The 21,956-nt window shown below is 38.6% G+C and overlaps 1 protein-coding gene across 2 annotated transcripts in view; it reads left to right on the forward strand.

The window, feature by feature from the left end:
- Window positions 1-21,956, forward strand: part of FBXO11 (F-box protein 11) — a 78,959-nt gene that overhangs the window by 55,597 nt on the left and 1,406 nt on the right. For both annotated transcript variants that reach the window (XM_042789311.1, XM_042789312.1), the window contains exons 10-22: window positions 3,698-3,804; window positions 3,889-4,026; window positions 15,016-15,233; window positions 15,550-15,635; window positions 15,717-15,811; window positions 16,860-16,982; window positions 17,092-17,177; window positions 17,536-17,612; window positions 17,724-17,867; window positions 18,788-18,898; window positions 20,066-20,173; window positions 21,364-21,472; window positions 21,843-21,941. In XM_042789311.1, the coding sequence (XP_042645245.1) occupies window positions 3,698-3,804; window positions 3,889-4,026; window positions 15,016-15,233; window positions 15,550-15,635; window positions 15,717-15,811; window positions 16,860-16,982; window positions 17,092-17,177; window positions 17,536-17,612; window positions 17,724-17,867; window positions 18,788-18,898; window positions 20,066-20,173; window positions 21,364-21,472; window positions 21,843-21,941 (1,501 nt within the window). The remainder of the gene's footprint in view (window positions 1-3,697; window positions 3,805-3,888; window positions 4,027-15,015; window positions 15,234-15,549; window positions 15,636-15,716; window positions 15,812-16,859; window positions 16,983-17,091; window positions 17,178-17,535; window positions 17,613-17,723; window positions 17,868-18,787; window positions 18,899-20,065; window positions 20,174-21,363; window positions 21,473-21,842; window positions 21,942-21,956) is intronic.

Consider the following 21,956-nt stretch of genomic DNA (forward strand, 5'->3'; position numbering starts at 1 on the left):
CATTCATATTGAATTACGTGCTTATAGATAACTTAGTAGCCCTTGATGTTTCTGTGAAAACTGTTTATCAAAATTAAGCTTTGATAATATTTTTCACTACCACTTTTCATTATAGAAGACTGTTTCGAATTTTGGACTTTTGTCATCTTCCGTATTCTGGATTTTTGAATGCCTGCTGCACTGAGCTGTTGCTTTTCTCCAAAGTTAAAATTCCTGGTCAACTTTGGAGGCTGTGTGTAGGCTGTAATATCATCACTTACTATTAATTTTTATTGACTTTTTTAATCCTACCAAGCCTTGCTGTAACCTACTCAGGAAGTACTGGGTGTGTGTAAAAAGGGAGGAAGAATGGCAGTCTGCCAGAAAAGACATTTACTGTTTCCAAGTTAATCACACTTCTGAAACATTGAGCCATAAGCATTCAAAATCTCTTTCCTAGCACATGCTTGACACCCTTTCTGTAGATCTTCTAATTGCATTAAAACATATTTCTACATTATGTCATATGTAAAGTTCTTAATGTATGTAATATGTAAAGATGGGAGCTCTGTAAGTGTGAGTGATTTAATCTGGAGGTCTCTTGCTGCCAGTCCAAAGCATCTCTGAAATATTTTAAAATAAAATTTAAATGGCAAGATCATGAGTCTAGAGGTTCTATTGCATCCATTGTAAAGAAAACTGGTACTAGTCCTCACCTTGGAAGATGGAAAGTAGTGAATGGCAAAATGCCTTTTCCTAAGTATTGCTTAAGTGTGTGCAATCATTATATTCTGAGTAAACGAAATAAAACTTAAACCAGTAATACAGGTGGTTGGTATTCTAAAAGGACCTATTTCACACAATCAGTAATGAAAGTCTAGTGAAGTGAGTCAGAATAAAAATTGCTTTAATTTACATAAGCAAAATGTGATCAGTGTGATGTTCTAAAAGCATACTTCTGGTTCCCAAAAATTCACAGTTCCTTGGTGTCACCAAAAGAGGTAGCGTGAAATACAAGAAATGAGAAGTTATTAGCAATTCATATAAATAGGAAACAGTGGGAACCTCCCCATTCCAAACACAAACACCCCAACAAATCATCATCCTCCCCACCCCCCAAAACCAAACTTGCTAATCAAGACAAGATATAACATCTGTCTAGAAGAGATGATGCTTGTGTCTTAACTTGGGGAACAAAGGGAGTTTCAGCAGTGATGCTGATCCATCATAGCATAGAAGAATTTGAATGGCAAAGTGTTGTGTAATTTTTGTTCCATATTTAATGAGAATAGACAGGAATGATAAATGTGCTCATACCCTAGAGGGATAATGAAATATGTTCCACTCGACAGTAACTGTGGATAAGGTTAAACAGCTGTAAAAATAGACATTCTAAAATCATGCAGGAGTTTAAAAAGAACTGGCCAGGATATCTTCTGGGCTCCTATTAAGTATCAACAGTACCTTGGAACCCGGGTGAGACAGTGTATGTCGCTGGGAGGTGTGGGGGGACAGCATGGGGGAGACTAAACAGGATGAAGTATGGCAAGTAGTACTACCTATTGATCCTGGGTAGAATAATGAGATAGTAAATGTGAGGGTTTGGTCAATCAAGAATTTAAAATCTATGATTTAATCAAATTAATGTGTATTTGCAGAAAGTTATAATGGTTGCATCACACTTTTAGCATTTTTGATGACTTAATTTGACTAAAAGAAGGTATTGGTCCTGGTATAATTGCATAGACCCTTGAAAAATATTTGACTTCAATCTATAGTACTTTTAAAACACTACAATTTTACAGAGTCACCAGAGTCCACATTAAATAGATGAAAAATAACTTTCAGAGTAATTATAAATGTCTTTTTTGTGGCTATTTCAAAGATGGCTTCTTGACTTTAAGACACTTTATCAATGACTTGCGGAGAAGAAATAAAATGCATATTGATGAGACTTGTACACAATGAAGACTTAGACTATTACGAATAACCAGGAGGATGGGTTGCTATGCCCATTTTGGAAGGTGGGCTCTCAAACACCATTCACGTTAGTGTGGACAAGCGTGAGTTACACGCACAACTTGCTTTTGTTCCTAGTTTTAAGTGATAAACCTCTCTCGTGGGAAGCTGGATTCCTGGGAAAAGCTTAAAGAGTCAGTGGGGGTAAGCAGCTAAATGTGAGCCCTTGTGTAGCTGAGTGGCCGAAAGAACTGATGTGATCCTTTGTTATACCTGTAGGAATATTGAGCAGAAGTAGAGAGACTGTATTACACCTCTGCTTAGTCCTGCTTCAGAATAAAGTACTCTTTCCTGGTATCCATAGCAACCTGATGAAAATTTAGAAATGGTTCAATGAAAAGTTCTAAAAGACAAAGCAGAAAAATTCAGTTGCAAAGAACATACTGACGACAATTTGTTACTTTATCAAGGAGAAAGCTGAAGGAATTAATTGCTTGCACTAAATACGTGCACGCATTGGGTATGGCATACACTGGTGTCAAGAAAACCAGTAACTGAGTGCTAAAGCCGGAGGAATTCAGATGAGCAATTAAAGTGTAAATTAACAGGGTAGCAACTCTGTAACCAGCTAACAAGCTTTATGGTGGTTTCTCAGTTCTTGGAAATAATAAAATCAAAACTAAATGTGTTTCTGAAAGATATGTGCTGAAGTTCCTGCTACTAGAATTGAAGCGGGAATTAATTTAGGGAATTATTATAGCCTCTATTATTCATAAGGTCAGACTAGACCATCAAAATAATTTAAGAAAAATAATCTTAAAGAAAAGCTCTGTAAATGAGTCTATGAATTATTAAAGTATAGTCTTTGTAGTACTATGGTAGTGGGTAATATGAAAACTTACTAATAGAGCATGTACTGGCTTGCATATTTAGTGCTGTTTAACTGCGGGGAAGGTGTGCATGACGTAGGCCAGATACCCTGAGATGAGGTCTTACCTTTCTGAAGTCACTGTGAATCTGCCATTGATTTTTAGCGGCTGTAGAATGTCATGTTTCATACTTCATGGAGTTCAGGGAATTGAACTGATCTGATGAAGTCCTGAGCAGTTTGCGTCCTAGTTGCCTGAAAAAGAGTTTGTTTCCTGAGTAATGGTATGGTAGCTGAAATCATCCAAGGAGCTGCAGCAAGGAGCTTTGTAATACAGCTGGGAAGTGACCTGGTGGTTTCTGATGTGTAGTTCTGTAGTTGAGATTGCAGTTTGTCTCCTGCTCATCTTTAGTTAGACAGTATGTCTTTGTATGCTACAAAATTATTATTTGTTTGGGCTCTTTGAAGTACTGGGTTATGAAAGTTTAAAGTAAAATAAGGCAGTAATTAGAATAGAATTTTATTATATTTCTGTTGTCCTTTGTCTTTTGTGAACAGTCAGTATACAGTGGGCCTAACATAGGAAAATAAATGAGTGAGAACTTTCATAAGCGTGAATTATTATATAAACTATTGTCTGTTCTGGCAATTATGCACAGCTGCATAACCTTGGCAGAGTGATTTTAGAGCAACTCCTACCTCGTTTTTTTTGCATCTGCAAAATGATGACATTAGTGTTTTTCTGCCTGTGGCTTGCAGTGCTTTGGCACTGTGCACGCGGAATCTTTTTTAAATATCAGTTCACACTAACTTTTCTTGCAAAAGCACTGCCAGACTATTTATAAATACACTATGCTTTGAAGCTATGGTAACTGTACTGTTTTCTTCCAGTTGGCTCTGCAGTATGTGTTAGTGGCCAGGGAGCTTGTCCTACTATTAAACACTGTAACATCAGCGACTGTGAAAATGTTGGACTTTATATTACAGACCATGCACAGGTACTTTTGATATCAATTTCTTTACTGTGATAACATTGTTTACTATTCTTGATTCCCATCTTAAGTGACATTTTTATTTCCCAGGGAATTTATGAGGACAATGAGATCTCCAATAATGCATTAGCAGGGATTTGGGTTAAAAACCATGGAAATCCCATTATCAGACGGAATCACATTCATCATGGACGTGATGTTGGTGTTTTCACTTTTGACCATGGCATGGTAATGTATATGTTTTCTTTTGAAGAAAAAGATACAGATGTTGTGTAGCTAAAGTCTTAATATTTTGCCTGTCATTGAAGAAATGTTTTAAAAAACATGCTTTTACATGCAAACAGGTATTTTAAAATATGCCTACTGTTCTTCTCTTGCCTTTCAGTGGGCAACTTCACTTTAAAGACAATTTTAGCTGAAAGAAGTTTAAACAAGCTTTTTGCAGTTGATTGACAGGCTGTTACATTGAATTATGTTGCAGTTGAATTTTTGTTGAAATAGGATGTAAATGGTAGGGTTTACCTTTACACTATTGCTTCACTCTTTGTCCTTTGAAACAGAACAAAAAGTAAGGTGCTGGAAAATTTAAAAATTAAATAAAATGCTCTGTGACAACTTACTGTAATGTTAAATCTCTGAAATAGGGTATGTCCAGCTTCTCTAGGAAGAGGGCTTTTCTAGCATAGAACCAGTTGTGGAATTTTAATGCAGAATTTTGTTTCAGAATTCAGGCCTTCTTTCACAAAAAAAGTTATTTCAGTGGGATGAAAGTGGTAACTTCCATGTACTTGTAACGTAGTGAGTAATGAGTTTGCATAGCCCTTGAAATAAACAGAATGGATTTTTGCCACTAAAATAAAAAATGATTACTTGCCGATTTGTTTCAGCAAAATACTATGCATGTCTTCCAAACAGTGCCAAATCTTTCTTTTTCCTGCTTGAATGACAGAGTCCCAGTTGGCAAAATGATCAGTTTTTTTCTAGTCACTCTTAAAATGGCAGATCTTTAAGGATGCTTTCCATAGAGTGCAAGACCTCTCAATCCCCAGATGTAAGAAATCAGGAAAGGAAGGCAAGAGATCTGCATGGATGAGTTGAGACCTGCTGGTCAAACTAAAGGGCAAGAAGTAAATGCACAGGCAGTGGAAGCAGGGACGGGTATCCTGGGAAGAGAACAGGGACACTGCCTGGTTGTGTAGGGATGGGGACAGGAAGGTCATGGTGTGGATGGAACTGAATTTGGCAACAGATACGAAGAATAAGAAGGGCTTCTATGGGTATGTCAGCCAGAAAAGGAAAATCAGAGAAAGCATACCCCCCGTGATGAGCAAGACTGACAAACTCGTAACAACAGATAAGGAGAAGGCTGAGGTACTCAACAACATTTTTGCATCAGTCTTCACTGACAACCTCTTTTCCCACACCTCTTGAGTGGATGGACCACCAGATGGGGATGGAGGGGAGCAAAGTCCCTCCCACTGTAAGAGAAAGTCAGGTTCATGACCACTTGAGGAGCCTGAACATACACAAGTCTATGAGATCTGCCAAGATGCATCCCAGCGTCCCAAGAGAACTGCTGGTATAGCTGCCAAGCTGTTCTCCATGACACTTGAAAAGTCATGACAGTCAGGTGAAGTCCCTGGTGACTAGAAAAAAATGGAAACATTGCACTGATTTAAAAAGGGTAGAAAGGAGGACCCTGGGAACTACTGACCTGTCAGCCTCACTTCTGTGCCTGGGAAGATCATGGAGCAGATCCTTCCAGAAGCTGTGCTGAGACATGAGACAGCCAGTGTTGCTTCACCAAGGACAAGTCCTGCCTGACCAACGTAATGACTTTCTGTGGTGGAGTGACTACATCAGTGGACAAGGAAAGAGCTACAGATGTCATATATTTGGACTTCTGTAAGGCCTTTGACATGGTCCCCCTTCAACACCCTTCTCTCTAAGTTGGAAAAATATGGATTTGATGGGTGGACTGTTTGGTGGACGAGCAATTGGTTGGATGGTCACATCACTCAATGTCCAGATGGAGATAGGTAACAAGTGGTGTCCTTCAGGGGTCCACACTGGGACCAGTACTGTTTAGTATCTTCATCACTGACATGGACAGTGGGATCGAGTGTACCCTCAGCATATTTGCAGACAACACCCAGCTGTGTGGTGAGGTCGACAGGCTTGAGGGACAGGATGCCATCCAGAGGGACCTGGCCAAGCTTGAGAGGTGGGCCTCCGAGAACCTCGTGAGGTTCAGCAAGGTTAAGTGCAAAGTCCTGAACATGGGTTGGAGCAACCCCAAGTATCGATACAGGCTGGACAGTGAGTGGATTGAGAGCATCCCTGCTGAGAAGGACTTTGGGCTACTGGTGGATGAAAGGCTGGACATGAGCTGACATTGTGCACTTGCGGCCCAGAAAGCTAACCATATCCTGGGCTGCATGAAGAGAAGCCTGGCCAGCAGCCTGAGGGAGGTGGTTCTCCCCCTCTGCTCTGCTCTCGTGAGACCCCACCTGCAGTGCTGTGTCCAGCTCTGGGGCCCTCAGCACAGGAAAGACACAGACCTGTTGAAGTGAGTCCAGAGGAGACCACGAAGATGGTCAGGGGTCTGGAACGCCTCTCCTGTGAGGACGGGCTGAGAGGTGGGGTTGTTCAGCCTAAAGAAGAGAAGGCTCCAAGGAGATCTTATTGTGGCCTTGCAGCACTTAAAGGGGGCCTAAAGAAGGAGCAGGATGAACTTTTTAGCAGGGCCTGTAGCGATAGACAAGGGGTAATGGTTTTAAATGAAAAGAAGGGTAGATTCAGACTAGATACAAGGAAGAAATTTTTTATGATGAGAGTGGTATAAACACTGGAACAGGTTGCCCAGAGAGGTGGTAGATGCCACATCCCTGGAAACATTCAAAGCCAAGTTGGACAGGGCTCTGAGCAGCCTGATCTAGTTGAAGATGTTCCTGCTTATTGCAGGGGTGGTTGGACTAGATGACCTTAAAGATCCTTTTCAACCCAAACTATTCTATGATTCTAAGAAGATTACACACATAAGTACAAAATGTGATGAGAGTATGATGAACTAAATGTCAAACTAAATAAGGGATGCTGAAGTTAATACTTGTCACTGTCAGATCACGTGTGATGTTCAAAATCAACATGATTTCAGATTCCCTCTTGTCTTCACAAGGATACCATGGAATTTGATTATCTTGCTGTAGACGTTGGATACTGCAGGATACGGATTGCCTTTAACTTTGGTGATACTCATTAATAAACTGTGTAGTTAATTGCTTTGGGGGTTGCATTTTTAAAGGTGCTGTATATAAAAAGGAACCTCTTCTCTGGTGTTGTGCTGCTGCTGTAATGAAAACCTCGCTGTAGCAGACTTGATTTCAGAATGCTGCTGAAGAATGAGGTCAGCCAAGCCAGTGCATGTTTTACGTACTCTGGGATACCAGTGCATATTCCCCTCCACACACTTTGTTCCTAGCCTTGCTACCTGACACACTTTTTGCCTATCTATGGCTAAATATATACTAGGCCTGTTCTTTGGCAAAAAGATCATAATTAGACCTGGTATGTTATATTCACGGATGTTCTTCATAAGTAAATGTCTTTTATCATCTAAGTAATAGTCTTGTTGGTAGATCTTCTTTAGTCCCTGAGAAAGATAAATAATACTTGTAAAAATGCAAGCATTAGACACTAATGGCTTTGACTGGCTGAGAAAGATGAGTCCCAAGTCACACTTCTGCAGACATAGCTTGTGTGTAGACTGGACCTCTGTCTTCTCATTTCAATTTTCTCACTTTATCTTCTGACCCCTGGATCCACTATTCCTTCTGTATCCCTCATGTATTTCATCTTGCTGTCACCACCACCCACCACTCCCCCCTTTAGTATGTTTAGGGATCTAACTACAGTAGACATTGATTTTTAACTTGGACTCATTCGCTGCTTGCTCCAAGGAAACTATAGTCCACCTTTTTAAAGTAATCTTATTCTGAAATAAAATGTTTATTAATTCAGGTACTAAGTTGCTTTGGCTTTCCTACTGAACTTCTACATGAGGATTTTCTAACTCTGTGTTGTCTGTTGGGGGACTGTTGGCTAGGTCTCAGATGCCTGTTGAATAAAATAGTAACCTCTTGTAATAAGACATTTCTTTGGGGAAATAAGTCTCCATAATTTTGATAAATGATTAATGCAATTATAGCTAATACATAACGTAGGAAGCTTTCATTTAAAAAAAAAAAATGCAGTTTTTTCCTCATGGGTAAGAGGAAGAAGAGAAGCAACTGGCTTTTGAAGATCTATATTTTCATCCCTGTCTGGGTCTTTTTAGGCTTGCTAAATTGTGGATCTTTTTTCCCTTTGTCAGGGTATCTTCCTTCCCTTGTAAGTACTTGTTCTGTTGCTGTAGTTCTAACCCAAATCTGGTCAGCTTCTCAATGAATGGTAGCAGTCTGGAAATAATATTAACATAAAATCCACTGTGGATAGAAACCAGTGAGGCCTTTCTCCTTTCCACCCAAGTTGCTGGGGAGGTAGAGGTAAAGGAGCAATGCAGTACTAGTTGCAGCTGTTTGATTTGCAGTTTTCTAGTCTCAGTGGAAGGCAAACAGGTCACAGAGTGCTGTTATTTTTGCTGCTGGCATAAAATCTTCTTGCCAGTGGAAGGCCAAGTGCTCTGTTAGGTGCCTGTTTTGTTGTGTTGGAGAAGATTATAGCAGCCCAGAAGAATGCCCATCTAGCAGCTGCCTTGACAGATTTCTTTACATCAATTTATATTCTCTAGAGACATAGTTGTTTGGCCATTTTTCAAAGAGTGGTGGCAAAGTTGAGATGTTATGTCTTTGTTTTATATTATCTCATTTTTTGGACACTGCCACTGCCTCGTTTAAGCTGTATTAACATATTGTGTAAGCATTCCTAATCCGCTTCAGTAGATACATATATCCATACATCCCTCCAAGACTTAAACAGGCTCGGAAGCATGTAATGAAGCGATTTCTTTAGCTACAGAAAAGCTGATAAAGAAGAGTGCTTCAGTAATTCCTGAAGGGGAGATATCTGTATGTATGCTTGAGGGTTAATTGGGAAGTCTGGCTAGGAGCTGCTTCTTGTTTAAGTATTGAAGTATAAATATTAAATATGAGTATTGAAATATTAAAAAAATTAAAATCCAGACTGAATTCATTTGATTCATCTTAAATAAAAGTGTACTTAATCTGTTTTCTTACCAGTGGAATGCCTGTTCCAATGCTGTGATCAGTGTGATGTCACAAGCAAAATGAAATGGAAATACATTTTTCTTTTTTGTTTAAAGGAAACACTAGCACATTAAAGAGAATATGTGAATAATATTTATCTCATCTGCAAATATTATTGAAATCTTTCTCAGTCATAAACTCCTTTGAAAGATTACCCCCCCTTCCATCTCAAAGTCTGCTTTTGGCAGTGTCCTCTGTATTGTGCTAGTGATAGAGTTGATGAAATTACATGCAATATTTACATACTCTTTAAGTGACATGGTATCTTTCAGAGAGAAAATGCATTGATTTGTTTAGGTATGTAGGATTTGTACGTTCACTTCTCTCGCTTCCCTTACGTTATTTTTGGGTGTGTATTTTTTTTTTTTCTCACTGCTTGTGACCATGAAGTGGGATAAGTACATTCCTGTGCTGAATTCCTACCCTACATGTTCTTTTCCCGTGGGTTTCTATGCTCGAGTGCTGGCTCTGAAAGGTTCAAGAGTGCTTTGTTTTTCAGTTTCATGCTCTCAGACTGTTCTTTGTGTTTTGATACTTGTAGAAACTTAACCTCTTATTTCTAAACTGGCAATGTTCTGACATTTGCCTCGGTGCTTGTGCCAAATGTTTAACAAGCAGGCATTAAAAATGGAGCATGGCATTGGCAGCCCTTAGTGCCTTACGCTGACCTCCCTTGCCAGTTGCCTGAGATGAGTTACCAGACATTTGTTATAAATTGTATTTAGTAGTTACATGCAAACAACAGAGAATAAGCATAATTTTACAGTTTAAAGTTGAGATCTACTCATAACAGTCTTTTTCATTGCTCTCAAATGAGAAATGTAGCACTACTGCTTGGGTTTTTTTCTTTTTGATGAAAGAAAAATATAGTAACGTGTCAAAGTTGGGTGATTGTGACTAGTTGGCAGCTCAGTCTTTTAAATACTACAAATCAGATAATTTTTAAGAAGTGTGTATATAAAGTCCAAAACCTATAAATGAAGCTTGTGCCAGTTTCTATACAGACTACATAAATCTCGATTGGCCTTTTGCTGCAATATCAAATTTTTCCTATGCACTAAAAATAAAGGGTTTGTTTTGAGTCTTGAATGTGGTTTTCTTTATTTGGGTTTTTATAAAATCCACCAACTCTCAAATAAAGACCATTACAACCTTTGGGAGGCAAATTTTTATAAACATATTTTTTATGCTGTCAGTCACAGTTACTGCTTTTTAGGTTTATAGAGAGTAAGATACTCTTTCGCAGTTGATTTGTCTCTATCTTGGTATCCTGGGGTTTTTTTTCTTACCTTGCATACTTAGGAAATGTTAAAGCTTGCATGATTACCTCTTTTTTTTTTAATACCTGTATTGTACAAACAATAGAATTAAATACTTCTGTTTCTGTAATGTTGTGATCTTTGAGACAGAAAGAAGAAAAGCCGTTTTAGAAATACATGGGGAAAAAATTCCTCTGATAAGAAAAGCAGTGAACAAAATCCCATCAGTTAAAAGTTTTAGCCCTAATGCATCTCAAAGCAGTATTTGTTAGACTAGATAAAATGCAGAAAGCAAAAAAAAAAAAATATCCAAGTTCAGTTTCTGAGTTAGTCTTGATATAAAAAGTTTTCTGAGCTTGTCCAGCTGCACAGGAACCCTTCTTTGTCATCACATCAGCTTTTTCTGTACACTAAGTAGTGTGTGGAGACATCAACATTACCATTACTGTGGTCTTTCTTCATGATTACTTTCTCTACTCAGAGCTTAACAAGCTGGAGTGGTGTGTTCTTGCCCACACTTTCTGTTACTGTATCTGTCGCCTTTTGCCAACAGCTAATGCTTTGCATGGTATTTTAAATAAATTCAGTGTACAGAGCTACTTCTTAATATTTAGGATTTTTCAAGTAGAAAGCTACTGCTGAGGTATTTTGAGTCTCTTTACACTTGGTATTTTTGTGTAAGATTGTAATTTTTTTTTTTTTTCCAACATGCATCCCTTCTTCCTTCTTCCTTATTAATCACAGAGGCCTCTTTCTTACCAAGCAATCCTAGCACTGCCAGGTGCTGCGTCCTCCAGGTTCTTCTACTGCTAGTTGATGAATTACAACCAGAAACCATCACAAAGCACAAGTAAAAAAACGCAGCACACTTGAAAATAATTCTTAGGTGGAGGTGGAGGCAATATAATGCTTGCAATCCCTCTATGCAGAGGAGGAGTATTGACCTTCCTGACCCTAGTAGCCACCTGGCAGAGCCTCCCTAAAGGATCTGGGCTTGAGCTGCCCGCCAGCTGGACAGAGCTTAAGAGCTGCAGGTTGGGCAGTCCCTGTGTGCTGTTAGACAGAAGTGGTAAGAAAGGAACAGGCTGTTTCTAATGGTGGTACTGCTTATACCTGGAGCTGGAAGTAGGATTTGGGTTTGCAAACAAGTATTAGTGGGCCCTATGGATAATAGATCATTTAACTCCATACTTGGAAACCGTTTCCTTGTTAGCAGAATATTTGTTAACTTCCAAGAAGAAAATGTTGTCTGAACCCACATGTGATTTCTTGGGATCCAGAAGCTCATCACTTTAAAAAATAAATAAAAGGGAAGACTTCTTTTAGAGGATATAGTTCAAAGGCACGATAATGCCTTTTGAAGTGGAGCAGCTGTGATGGTTGCAAAAGATAGCAGGGATTCCCTGGGGGCATCTTAAAGACTGAGATAAGTTTAACCCTTCTCCCAAGGGGGTGAATTTGGGCCAAAGAAGTTGGTGTCAACTGATAGCAACACAGGAAATAGGCAGTCTGGGAACAAGGTGGTTGCTCAGGACTGTGGAGGAGCTTGCGTTTCTGACAAACAGCAATTCTGCTGATTTAACTGAATTCAGTTTAGTAATAATGCACACAGATGGAGTTCAGATACGGCTTCAACAAGTGCAGAAATACGTTGCACTTAACTGCATCAGCTCAAAGTTCAGCTTAAGCTGACTCTGCTTGAGGTGGACTGGACTTTTTAATACAGTTTCTCTTTATGAATATTGAATGTTATAGGTTCTTACCTAGGAGAAAGCCTTGACTTTCTGACCCAACAGTCAGCCTCATAAAGGAATCGGAGATGTAGATTTTATTTTTTTTATTTTTTTATTCTCCCCCTTTTGAGGAGCACTTCCTTCACAGAGGATTACAACAAATGCTCAGTTTCTTCTGAATCAGCAGTCCTGATCAGAATTTTCAAGAAGGTAGAAGAGCAATCACTTTGAAGGCTCCATTTTCTACTTCTTGAAGAAATGACACTTGTACTCTGCTGCCAAGTGATGTTATGGTATTCTAGGATATAGTGGGCAGAGTACAGTTAATCTACAGGTACCTCTTCTGTTCCTCTCTCAAGTTGCACATTATGTAAAGACACTGGGACACAAGCAGAAGTTTCTTTCACTTAATTTCCAAACAAGTTTAAAAGTTACACAATATGTGGTATTGTTTTCAAGAATTAAAAGTATTTGTACCAAAACTTACTTACTATTAAATAACAGTGCTTGCGGAAGCTTGCAAAGATATTGCTGACCACATGATAAAGGCTCTGCTTGTTTGCAACTTCTGTTTGGCATCTGAAATTGCTGTGAAGCGCATCTGTAATACCTCTTTTTCCTTCACCATGTTGCTGTAGTTGCAACACACTTGGCACTCAAGGGGGAGATAATATGTGAAGTAATCAAAAAGATACCAGATGATGTATAGAAATATTTTAATTCAAATTATGTATTCTATTAAGAGGACTAAGCTTTACTTTATACCAAGATGTTGTCTTAACTTTAGTTTCTCTGAGGGCTTAATTTTAAGTGAAAATGAGGAAGAGAAGTGGTTGCATTTGGGATAAGAAGTCCCAAAGACTGCCTGTTGGCATGAAGGTGTATTTCTGAGCAGATCTCCTTTAGATTCCCATGTCTGTTAGTGTGTGGCTTCCTTGAGAACTTTGAAAACATCTTGACTCACTCTGAAGGAATCGAATCCTAAGTCCTTGAAAAAAACATATTTCGAATATTCACAGAAAGTAAGCTTTTTCCGTTTGACTCTTTTATTTGTCACCCAGAGAGGCCTGGGGAGCCAAGCTGTGCACACTGATAGTACATTTTTTGGAGAATGTTTAATCAGTGTAGTGCCTTTTCTGGCTGCAATCCTCAAAGTAGGGAGAAGTGGATGCTGTCTTGATTTCCTCGTTGCACTGCATGTATTTCTGCTTTTTTTGTTGTAATCAGAATATGTTTGATGAAGTCCCTTAGCAATTCAGAGCACATAAGTAATACAACAGTGAAACAGAGTGCTTTCTACAAAGCTTGGCAGTAACTTGAGTAATTTCTGTGTGGTAGGTAGTAGCAACACCGGGACTGAGGTGCTCAAGGTAGTAGGTCACATAAATACTGGGATCCAGTTACACCGAGCAGTAGGAAGAATTGTGCTTTTTTTAAAGTGCACAAATAAAACAAGTCTCACTATTAGTAACTAACTTAAGTGTCTACTGGAAAAACAGTATTTGGACGAGGTGCCTGTGAGGGTGACAAAGATCAGCTAAAGTTGGGCCCCTTTCCTTTTGGATCAGATGTTTTATGCATGTTATCAATTCATTAAACAGTTCATTTTTTGCAGAATGAGGACTGATACTGCTAAAACTATAGCTTGAATCATAGATTGTTTATGCTATAGATGGCTTTGCAGAGCACAGAAGCAGACATCTAGGAGAAAAGAACAAACTAGGATTGGTTCACATTCTCTTTCGACCACGTGTTCTTGGATGTAAGGAGGGATGGTGCAGTTCTGGTTGTTCAGCAGCAGCAGAGTACTGCTCTGAACGTCATGGGCTCTGCTTCTGTCTTGTGCTCCACGGCTTCCCGCTGGAGATAGTCTGGGTAAGAGCTTGCATCCCAGCCATCCACAAATGAAAGCACATCACTTGGTGATTGTCTACCATCTCCAATAAGAGATGCTTCCTCTCAGTTGTTTAGTTTCTCTTTTTAGTTGGGCAAAATGGGCATATAATACCATTAAAATTCACCTCAAAGAATAGGTTGAATTTTAGTATCAGAATGTTCTAAAGCCATGTCAGAAAAATGCTCTGAAAGGACTGACACAGTTACTTTGCATGGCCCTGGAATGAACTAGAATCTGAGAAATCATCGGGCAGAGAACAACCACTTTGCCAGATGACTTTTCAGATGGACCAGTTAGCGCTGCTACAGGCGTACTTGTTGGTATAGCAGAAGGAGCACGTCTGGGATGGCTTTGTGAATTGTCTTTTTTTTTTTTTTTTTTTTTTTTTTTTTTTTCCCTTTTTCCCAATAGCTATGCTGTTTATAAAGCATTTGTTTAAGTACAGTTTTATTGTAGGCCTACTACTACTATTGCAGTGTCTAAATGGAAGTGTACACCCTTTAGTAATGGGGGAGGAGAAGTTTACCAGTTGGCTGCTCAGACCGGTCCAGCCCTGGAAAAATATCTCCCACATCCTTACGTATTCTGACCAGTTATTTCAAATAAATCTAGGACACTTCTTCCTAAATAAATCATATTCTTACCAAATACTTATGGTTCTGGGTTTGAAAATAAGGGTAATTTTCTCCATAGCACTGTCCTTTTTATATTTGACCTGTGGGCTTTATGGCCTTTTGAAAGGAGTCTGATCCTTACTTGCTGCTAAAGAAACCTGATATTCAGTCCTCTCCGAGGTGCTATATCCAGAGTTACCATTTTTTCTTGGTATTCCATGGGTAGTAATAAATAGCAATGCAATCACAGTGTCTTTGAAACAGTATTTTATGGGGGGGGGAAATCTAGTGGCAGTAGGTGTTTTGATTAGCTATATAAATACTTACGTATTGTCAATTTTGGTACTGTTTCCTTCTCAATGAGGATTGTATTTAGAGGGAGGGAGGGTAGGGTATAGCCTTCATTTTAAAAAGGACTTTTACAGGAAACTGCATGTTTTGTGTCTTAAGGGTTATTTTGAAAGCTGCAACATACATAGAAACAGGATAGCAGGTTTTGAAGTGAAAGCGTATGCCAATCCTACGGTAGTTCGGTGTGAAATCCATCACGGCCAGACTGGAGGAATCTATGTTCATGAAAAAGGAAGAGGACAATTCATAGAGAACAAAATCTATGCAAACAATTTTGCAGGTGTTTGGATTACCTCAAACAGTGACCCAACAATAAGGTACTGTTTTCCTCATTGATACTTTACTACTTAGAAGAAGAAATTTGATGGGGATGGGAAAAGTGCAATTTTATTTCATTTATTTATAATTAGCTGTAAATACTCCCGTATATGTAAAAATGAAATTGCTGTCTGTGTTCACTTGAACTGCATTTTTAATTTGCGTATATACTTGGAAGTCTGTATTTCTCAAAGCAATAGAACATAAGTTCTATGGTTTAGATTGAATATTGTACAGTCCTAGACACTACATACATGTATAGTATGGCACAGTGTATGATAATAATTTCATAATGTGGATACTTTTGTTTCTTAGGGGCAATGCAATTTTTAATGGGAATCAAGGTGGTGTTTATATCTTCGGTGATGGAAGAGGCCTTATTGAAGGAAATGATATTTATGGTGAGCTAATTTGCTTATCGCATCTTGAATTCTGAGAGAATTTAGTATGCAGGTTGTATTAAATAGCATTTCCGTTAACAGGTAATGCATTAGCAGGAATACAGATTCGAACAAACAGCTGTCCCATAGTTCGACACAACAAGATTCATGATGGTCAACATGGTGGAATTTACGTAGTAAGTACTACCTACAAACAAGCATACAAACTCGTTTTCCATCCATATAAATGGAAAAGGGTGCTCTATGTAAAATGTTTGACTACTTACAATGACTGAATTTCTTATGTTATAAACTAGGTTAATTAAAATAGACTGAAGCTGGTGCTGATATGTAAAAGATGAAGGCTTTTATGAAAGTCATTAAATTACTTCTATTACAGAGTAAAAAAATTAAAATGGGGTAGATGACAGAATTTCACCGTTTCTTGGTTAAAAGCTTTTTAAAGGCTTTTTTTTATGGTAGATTGTCATTATTTATTAAAAAAAACCCAAAGTGTTTATCTTTTTTGGAGTGTGTTTACCACTAACCTCAGAAAATACTATATTTTTTTTTTTTTGCCTTCAGGATGATATACGTTGCAATTGCTGTACAGTTGTGTATTGTAAAAGTGAGGGATAATGCATAATTTCCAGTCTGTGCAAGGGCCCTGCTAATTGAACTGAAAGAGCTGTCAGGTTCCCTTAAGCAGTATCAGATTTTGAGAAATATTTGTGTATCTTTCTGCCAAAAGTTACCTAAGGCTCAGCTAATGCTGCAAGTATGCGGCTTCATCTATTCATTCTCTAAATCTAACCAGAACAGCTTACCCTGACCAAGAGTACCTTTGCTTTACTTTTAAGCACAAACACATGGTAAAGATAGTTATCATAAGAGATGTGCCAATTTTTTGTCAGTCTAGTGAACCGGGTTGGGTGTCGGTTTGTGTCAGGTGCCACAGCTTTCATCTGATTGCACGGCGCTGGGGAGGTACCTCTTCCACCAACAGCCAGCAGAGATTTGCAAATACTACTGCAGAGCCTTGAAATACAGTGATTTACATGCAGAATGTTCTTCGTTTTGTGGCAAACATTGACAATCGTGATGCACTGTTGTTTTATGTACTCAAATAGAAGGGAATTACTTTGCTACCATAAAGAAGCCATGTTGGGGAGGGATGGGCACAGCCAGAAAAACAGTATTGGCAGTTAGCAGGTTTTCTCAACTCTTAAATTGTCTTGTATTTAGCATGAAAAAGGACAAGGTGTGATTGAGGAAAATGAAGTTTACAGCAATACTTTGGCTGGAGTCTGGGTGACAACAGGGAGCACTCCAGTCTTGAGGAGAAACAGAATACACAGTGGGAAACAAGTGAGTTTTACTCTGTGGACACAAGGGGGCAAAAGAGAAAAAAGTTCTTTTACGTTTTTACACTTCATTGCTATGAATTACACTAATAATTTAATTCTCGATGTGTTAGGTTGGAGTTTATTTTTATGACAATGGACATGGAGTGTTAGAAGACAATGACATCTATAATCACATGTACTCAGGGGTTCAGATAAGGTAAAATGTATTCTGATTTTATGTCAAAACAGACTTAGCTTGTTTTGTGCTCTTTTGTGGCTTTTGAACTGTTCTTGTCATTTTGTTTTTAAAAATAACTTTTTTTGAAATCCAGTATCTCTGAATATCCACTGCTTCAACTTACAAGAAAGTTATGCAGCCTGGATATTGACTAGACTATGTGTCCCTTGAAGTCTGTAAAGCTAAAATATGTTTGCATGTTTGGAAATAAACATATTAGAGTAAGACTTTTAAGCAGTGAGATCTATGGGGCGCTTCTGTAGAGGTGTTTTAAACATTTGGTCTTGGGAGATAATAAATTCTTTTAAATTACTTCTTTGCTTACGTTTCTCTCTAGAACTGGAAGCAACCCCAAAATTAGACGCAACAAGATCTGGGGTGGTCAGAATGGTGGTATTCTTGTCTATAATTCTGGTAGGTTTATTTTCTCAAGTTCATCCAGAATTGTGTATGTTCTGCAATATTACCTCTTCCCATTTATTATCCTTTTTGATTTTATTTTTTCCACCCTTCCTTCAATTTTAGGGCTTGGATTTATAGAAGACAATGAAATTTTTGATAATGCAATGGCTGGTGTATGGATTAAAACAGACAGTAATCCTACACTAAGAAGAAATAAAATCCATGATGGAAGAGACGGAGGCATCTGTATATTTAATGGGGGAAGAGGTAGTTTTTTCCCTTACTGGCATATACTGAATATTCTGGATAAGAGTTTAATTTCAGATTAAGCAGTGTCCTTTTTAAAGTGCTCTTTAGAAAACTAGCTCTTGTCTTCTGAAGTAATAAAATAGTTATAATGAACATAGGCTGATGCTTTTTAGCCCTAATTACATCAGTAATAATGAAATCTGTGGGAGGCAGAGAGGTAATTAATCTCATCCAAGACAACTGTTAGATTGCTGCTTAGGACAGTCCTTTTATCCCATCTGCTTTTGTAAGCTTTGCTATTTGACTGAAAGACAGTACTGAATTCAAGTCATGTAGCCAAAATCATGCATCTGAACAGTTGAGGTTCCGCCAGCATCAAGGATTTAGGGGAAATAAAGACAGATCTCTAAGGAATCTCTTGTATACTTACAGATTGAGAAATGGTTCTCCTCTGAAGTCCCCTGACTGCTGTGTGTCCTGGTATCAGCTGCTGATATTTTGTAGCTAATCACTTGCTCTAAATGAGCTTTAACTTTAAGTTAAGCATTTTAAAGTAATCCTGTCCAGCAATAACAAAAATGCAAATTAAGCTTTGCTTTGGCAGGCTGCTCGTTTAGAAGACGAGAACAAAAAGATGTCAGAAAAATTGAAGAAAAATTTGGAAAGTAAAAAGACTTAGTGTTTCCTCAGAAATAAAATTAAGTTTTCTGTAATGGTGCATATGATCCCGTACATTGAAAAAGTAAACTTGCATGATTATACACTGAGAATTACCTTTAAACTTCTATCACTAACTTCAGTGCTACTGGTGTGTATTCTCCAAATGAAAGGAATTAGCAGGATGATGATACGTGAGATCTTTTGAAAATATTTCTCAGAATGGCTACAGGTAACGAAATGTTAACAAGCTCAAATATCAGCTTTGTTGTCTGTCCTAGGTCTTCTGGAAGAGAACGATATCTTCAGGAATGCTCAAGCTGGTGTTCTTATCAGCACCAATAGCCACCCCGTGCTAAGGAAAAATCGAATATTCGATGGATTTGCTGCAGGTTTGTGGTGTTTAAATCAAATTTGATTTGAAGTGTTAGAGCCTAGAATAAGCTCTCCACAAGCCTAACTCTCGAGTTTCTTTACCCACAGTATTTAGACATTGTAACAGGAACTGGGATATCCTTCAGTGTATTCTAGAAATCAGTTGAGAATTCAGAACTGTAGCCAGAATATCTACAGCAGTCTCTGGACTTACTAGCATGTTGAGAAACAACATGTATTCTGCCGTCTCATTTTTCTGTGCAATACTTTTTCATTATTTTATTTTAGAAGTAATTGATAAAGTTGTCTAAGCACATATTTGCAGTAGATTTGCTGGATGCTGGTTTGAATATTTTATCACTGCTTTGAAACCTAGGAAACAGAGTAAATATACCTTTTAGAGAGGTTTGAATTGCATCTCAAGTTCAACTTTCTCACTCCACAAACTTGAAAAATTATCAAAATGAGTGTTTCTTACTCCAAAAGAGATGAAGAATGTTTAATATTGATTTTTGTGCAATTTACTATTTAATGATTGCAGTTCCATACGTCTTGCATTCCATTCCATTTCAACTAAAATTGCATTCTTGAGTTTTCTCCCGTCTTTCTTTCAGAAGAAGCAAGTTTTCTGAGAAGAGCCTCTAAAGGTGTTGTTTCAGTGTGGTGGGGGGGAAAGATAGGTTGCTGTCAAGAACAGTCCTGGACAAATGACTTGGAAGACACGGGTTACTGATTAAGATGTAAAGAAATGAATCTTAGGTGCCCATCTTGAGAACTTTTTTAAAAAACATATTTTAAAAAGGGTAAGGTATGTGCACAAGAACTTTCAGAATTATGTGAAGATGACAGCTTTAAGCACCCAAAAATCATACCCCCCCTTGAAAATACATGATCATAGCACCATTTTATTATCAGATAAACTAGTACTGTATTGTTACTGCCAGAAACCACGCATGCCAGCTGTAGCTCTTTGAAAGGATTCAGCAAAAGTATTTGAACCTCAGTTTTATAGCAAATTACAGTGCAATTTCTAGCCATGTCATTTTCCCTTTTTCCCCTGAGTTTATGATGGTTTAAAAAAAATGAGCAAACTATAGATCGTGAGAGCGCTACAAATGCACAATCACTAAGGATTTAACTTTCCGACTTTCTTTTCTCTCCTTTGTTCCCCTGACCCAATAAAGGTATTGAAATAACAAATCATGCGACTGCAACGCTAGAAGGCAATCAGATTTTCAACAACCGCTTTGGAGGTTTATTTCTAGCTTCTGGTGTCAATGTCACGATGAAAGGTGAGCCGGAGTCCTCACTGGTTGTGTCTTGTTGACTTTGCATTTTGTTATTTGGCGCTGGATTTGGGGTTTATTGTACCATTTTTTCCATTTCTGGCTCAGACTTGGTACCACCTTAAACTGAGTTGTAACTTAGAGTTACAGAGTTACAAAAACTAAGAGTTTTAGCTGAAGGTAATAAGCCAAGCTAAGCTATTTTAGATTTTTAGACAGCCAGACCCTTTCACAGGTAACTTAAGGTTTTCCTGTCATATTAAAGCTCTGTTATTAGCTCTCCTCTATCTCAAAATTGTTTCTGAACTGGTTACTGGTCTTTGGCCCATCTCAAATTCCAATTCTAAGTTAGTATAATGGAAAGTTATTTGTCACATATCTGAAAACAAGTGTCCAGTAAAGAAACATGCCTAATTTGGCTTTTAGGACCTAAAAGCATGAATAAATGCCATCCTGCTGCAGGAAGTTACTCTAGAAGTAAAAGGTTCTCCTTGCAGAATTTTTACCTGCTTGTCTGTACTTCTTACGCCTTCTCCTGTATATTCTTTACACCACTTAAAACACAAGTTCTGGCTCCCTGCTTCACAGCTCCAGTGCTGTGATGCTACTGGGAACAGACCAAACTAGTTTGAGATGCCCTTTGGGACTTGACAGAAGATCTGGTAGCTGAATAACACAGAGGATTATCAAATTCACTGTGCCTCAGACACATCTTTTAAACGCTGGAGGTGGTCAGATTTAATTACCATTTCCGCTGTGTTGGAAAGTGCCTTATTCTTAAACTCCCCTGGCGGAAGGGCCGTGCCCTTCTGCTAAGGGATGTATAAAAGTCCTGGTAGACAAGAGGCTTTCAAACATCCAGGTTTCAGACTTCTCAACAGAACTTAAGCCTGATAGAAAGGTTTGTTTCTCTAATTGTTTATTCACAAACCAGTTCACAAAGAATATTTAAATTGAAGCTTATCGGGTGTTTTATGCAATGCATGCAGAACAGGTTTTCTGGTCCGAGCGTACTGCACTGTCTGGGCATCTGGAATTGAGGATTTGAGACGCGTAAATGCCAAAACTAAAATGCAGGCATAGAACTGTTCCTAATGGCTTTAGCCCTTGGGGGGGGGGGCACTGCTTTAATACCTCAAGAAAAGTCATTGATCCGGGTGTGATTTAAGTCTTGGGTTTTTTTGTCTTCCCAACAGATAACAAAATCATGAACAATCAAGATGCCATAGAAAAAGCTGTCAGTAGGGGCCAGTGTTTATATAAGATATCAAGTTATACCAGCTATCCGATGCATGACTTCTACAGGTAACGGGTTCTTTTCCGTCCCCTCCATACAGTAGTTGTCAAATAAACACAGTTTCTCTTTTAGCCAGACCCCTAAAACGCTTGCCATATGTCTGTTAATACACAAACGCGTGCTCCTCCTGAACTGCAACAGAAGAGGATTAATGTCTGGCTGCTGTGAGCCAGAGCCTAAAGGGTTACACAGCAGAACCGCTTTTTTGAAACAAGCAACCAGAAGTGTGCTGTGAAATCCAAGTTCACATAAAATGCTGAAGTTTGAGTCCTCCGCCTGTCCCTTCTTTAGCGCTGTTCCGCCCCTACACACTCCCCTAGCACTGTTCTCAGCTCCTCAGTTTTTGCTTCGTGCCTGATGTGCTGTGTTTTACTTCAGATGTCACACCTGCAACACCACAGACCGCAACGCCATTTGTGTGAACTGCATTAAGAAGTGCCATCAAGGACATGATGTAGAATTCATTAGACATGATAGGTACGTTTCAGACAA

The sequence above is a fragment of the Tyto alba genome, unplaced genomic scaffold, assembly GCF_018691265.1.
Source record: "Tyto alba isolate M040663 unplaced genomic scaffold, T.alba_DEE_v4.0 Super-Scaffold_16, whole genome shotgun sequence".
NCBI lineage: Eukaryota > Metazoa > Chordata > Aves > Strigiformes > Tytonidae > Tyto > Tyto alba.